We start from the raw sequence: 4,270 nt of genomic DNA on the forward strand, positions 1-4,270 counted from the left end.
CATAAATGTAGTTATGTAAAATGAGGTGGATTTTTTATGCCACGTTTTTATTAGTTAAATTAATATTTTGAATTTGACGGACATTAATATCGAAAGATCATATAGTTATAGTTTAACGAAATAAAAAATAAAAGACAAAATAATTTTTGAAAAATAAAAATTTAAAAATATTTTAGTGATATGAATATCTATATAGATTTAAAAGGAAAAAAAAAAACGCAATACAAAAAGTATATGGCTAGAGTTTTTAATTAAACAACTTTAATTATCTCTTTTTTGAAGTTATTTTGTTTTTTTAGCAAAAGTTTAGTAGAGGAGGGATACCTGGCGACATTACGTGTGTATGAGTGCCAGCTAGGATTTCCGTTCGTACGTTCAGGGAGTGGGGTCCACAAAGGGACACGTGTCCCACTCTGGTCCAACTAGCCAGTCCAAGCTGTCAACTATCTTGCTCGTTGTTTTCGGCTAATGTTGCACCAATAATGCAAAGATCCAGTGAAGTCATTTCAATTTCATTAGCTAAAGTAATTAATAACCTCAAAAAAAATTAATTAAATAGTTTAAAATAGAAATAAAACGAGATATGATTGGTTAGTTAATGATCACGATAATAATATCTCTTTTTTGAGGTTACGATAATAATATATTTGATTAACGTTTAAATGAAAATGTAATACTGTATAATTGTCATTTTTCAATTATGATTCAATATATTTTTAATGAACTAATAATATATTAATTCAATTCAATAATTTATATGACATAAGCGACTTTCTCCCTGTCCAAAATTTTTTAGGAGCTAACTTGCCTTATAATACTCTATGGAAAACCGGGTAGCGAGTATTATTCAGGGCAGGATTTGTGGGGATCGGATTTTCCCTATCGATTGGAGAAATCACTAATGACCATCAAAGTTACCAGCAGCCAGCTTAAGCCACAAGTTAAGTAGTCCACAGTAAATGAAAGATTGACGATGATGATGGGGAAATCTGATATTCCGTAGACGAATCTTTTGATTTAATAATTGTTTTGTGACCTACAAAGTCAAACCAATAATAACAGTATGGTAAAATGTGGTCACCACTAACCTTAAAAATAAAAATAAAAAAGCCCAAGATTTCTCCACCAAATTTGTTGGCCAAAATTTCACTATTACTGCTAATTACCCTTGTCACAATTAATAAAGCGATAATATGTACATCGCTACTTTATTCTTACAAGAAATTGATAGTTTGAACCTCAAACGAAACGGTTTGCGTAAATTTCCAATTTTGACAATTTTATGTCTGTCGAATTTGATGAATTTCGATTTTGGATGAATTCAACAATCATGTCTCCTCCGTGCACATCATCAAGCAGGTACTTCATTAGAACTTGACTTTAGGTCATGCCCTTTTTCTTGTTTTCTACTAAACAAACCAATTGGAAGACGCCGACAACAGATTTCTCACATATATAATTAAACTGAGCTTTCAAGGATTTAAAATCCATTAAACACTACTCACTTAAGTAGTAATCACGTATTATCAAAAAAAGAAAATAAAAAAGTAGTGATCACGTTATAAATTACAAAAAGAAAAAAAAAGAAAAAGGCCTTTAAGCTTTAGGTGATTATAATAATCATATGAATTAGTATAATTAATGTAGTAAGAATATATAAATTCACCACGTCATTTCGACACTCATAGGTCATACTTCTTCTAAATTGAGATTTTTCCTTTTATATATAATTTAATGAAAATAGAATCGAATTATAATAATAATTGAAATGTATATCGCTGTTAAATAAACTATATTATATGGTCCTCCCTCGTCGAAGCTAGGGATAATTAGAGCTCGAAATTAGAAGTAATTTTAAGAACAAAAAGCTAAATAATTTAGATATACAGTTGAAAAATTCATGTAATTTATATATATCTTTTGTAAATTGAAAAATGAAAAAAAATTATACATATATCTTATAGATTTGGTGGTGCCAGGTATAGTGATTAACTGTATAATTAATTCCTACCACTAATTTCTTATCAAATCGTAATGAATAGCAACTGTTTCTTCACAAATAAGCAAAAATTCGGTGGGTTGTTAAATTAAAGTAACACTAATTCTTTGCTTGCCCGAGCCACCAAAGACTATTTACGCACTAGTTTCTGTACTCCACAATTGAAATTTAGACAAACATAAAATAAAATAAATTTTTTGAAAAGTTAGTGTGAGTACTTTACCAAAAAACAAAAAAATATTAATTAACGAGTCAGAACCTCTTATGTTGTATTTTTAAAAAATTAAATATTTTAAATGATCATTTATATAACTAATAATATCTATTAAAATAATTCAAATTTTATGTAAAATATTGGATTCGAAGAAAACTAAAATAAAATTATAGTATTTGTGGACTTTAATTATAAATATATAATAAATAAATTATAAATAATTTTTTTTTATATGGTCCTAGCGGGATCGAGCCTTCAACTTCAAGAAAGAAGACAAATGTCTTAACCATTCGATTATGTCGTGACTGGTTAATTATAAATAGTTTAAAAATTATAATATATTAAATACTTATTTCATTGTATAAGATATATAAAATAAAAGATTAATACACACCTATTGAAATTCGATTCTACAATAAAATTTACGAAAATAAAATAGAGAGATGAGAGAGAAAATACTCCCAAACCCCAATTTACCAAACCGCCCGAATTTGTTTCCCGACAAAAATTCCGATTTGCAAAAAATTAATAAGTCAGTAGCCCCTATAGTTAATTGCTACTACTGTAATTACCAGATCATGTTACGGTCAAGTATGAGCGATTGCCTGATTTCTGTTTTTTTTTTTGTGGCAAACTAGATCACAAAACCTCTGAATGCAATTTGAAAGGCAGATGAAATGATAGAAGGCCAAATTTTCAATATGAAAATTGGCTGAAGGCAAGCGGAATACCGGCGGCGAAGGGTGGCTCCACAAAAAGTCACTATGGTTTCTCCAATAATCCAGTAGGTAAGGAAAAAGAAAGGGCTCGATTCTCGGAGGAAGTACAATTGGAAGAGGTGGGTGATTCAGAACAGGTCCTTTCAGCCGGCAATTTAGCTCATTTGTTGTCTGACAAGAGAACAGAAGTTGATCTCAATACAGCTAGTGACAACATAGGCTTTTCCCCTCAGCCTAGCTCGGCCTAGTTAGGTAAAAGAGACGCCATATTAGAACCAGCGGATCCGTTAGATTATGATATCGAAAGAAGGCTTGGGAAAGCAGCCCGTAGAAAAGGCACACTGGAGTTTTTGGAAAATAGTGCTACGCAGGCCAACAAAAGCCTAAAAAAGTTGACCCTGTTAATCTTCTAGCAGAAAGAACCCTTAGGGTTGCAACAGAGCGCCAAGCAGACTTAGCATTTTTGGAAGCCCATCAGATTAGCAAAGCAGCCTCAAAAGCCCATCTAATATCTGATCTTTCAATGTCGACAATCAGAGATTTTGCTATCAAACACGCCTCACCTTCGGCTCCGGCGAACTCGTCGACGAAGAAGCCAAAGAAATCAAAGATAAAAAAACCCCAGAATGAGGAAGGGAAAGCAAAAATCCCCAAAAGCAAGTATTCTAAAGGTGCGTCAAAAACTCTGGTTATACAGAATTCTCCTTTGGTTATATCATCCAATAATCTGGGAAATGCCTGTATTACTGGTAATCCAGCGGCGAGTGGTAAGGACCACTCCCGCCAACAACAATGAATGCTCTAGCCTGGAACTGTAGGGGTTTGGACAATCCTTACAAAGTTCAAGCTCTGAAGAAATTTCAGACAGTTTTTCAGCCCTCTTTGATTTTCGTTTCGAAAACAAAGAAGCTAGCATCAGAATTAGATTATATTAGAAATAGATTACAGTTGTCAGGCTGTTTTGCTGTTGATCGTGATTTAAACAGGACTGGCTTCAATGGAGGTTTGGCTTTGATGTGGGCGGACGATGTTACTGTTGACATAATGTATTTCTCAAAAAATCACATAGATGTTGTCGTTGATCAGAAGTGGAGGATAACAGGGATTTATGGATGGCCAAAAGCGAAAAACAAATGGAAGACCAAAAAATTGCTTCTTGATCTCCTTCCACTGAATTCGCTACCTTGGATGTTGTTGGGGGATTTCAACATGATTTTAGATAACTTTGAGAAACAAGAAGGTAATCCTAAAACTCTATCCCAGCTTGCAGTATTTCGTTTGGCAATAAGCGACTGCGGTCTCTCTGATATACCATTCTTAGGAAACTCTTTTACTTAG

The 4,270-nt window shown here is 32.7% G+C and overlaps 1 protein-coding gene across 1 annotated transcript; it reads left to right on the forward strand.

The window, feature by feature from the left end:
- Positions 1-3,724: 3,724 nt before the first annotated feature.
- Positions 3,725-4,270, forward strand: LOC139882090 (uncharacterized). The gene has a single exon (XM_071866464.1). The coding sequence runs from the start codon at positions 3,725-3,727 to the stop codon at positions 4,268-4,270; it is 546 nt and encodes a 181-aa protein (XP_071722565.1).

The sequence above is a fragment of the Rutidosis leptorrhynchoides genome, unplaced genomic scaffold, assembly GCF_046630445.1.
Source record: "Rutidosis leptorrhynchoides isolate AG116_Rl617_1_P2 unplaced genomic scaffold, CSIRO_AGI_Rlap_v1 contig226, whole genome shotgun sequence".
Classification (NCBI taxonomy): domain Eukaryota; kingdom Viridiplantae; phylum Streptophyta; class Magnoliopsida; order Asterales; family Asteraceae; genus Rutidosis; species Rutidosis leptorrhynchoides.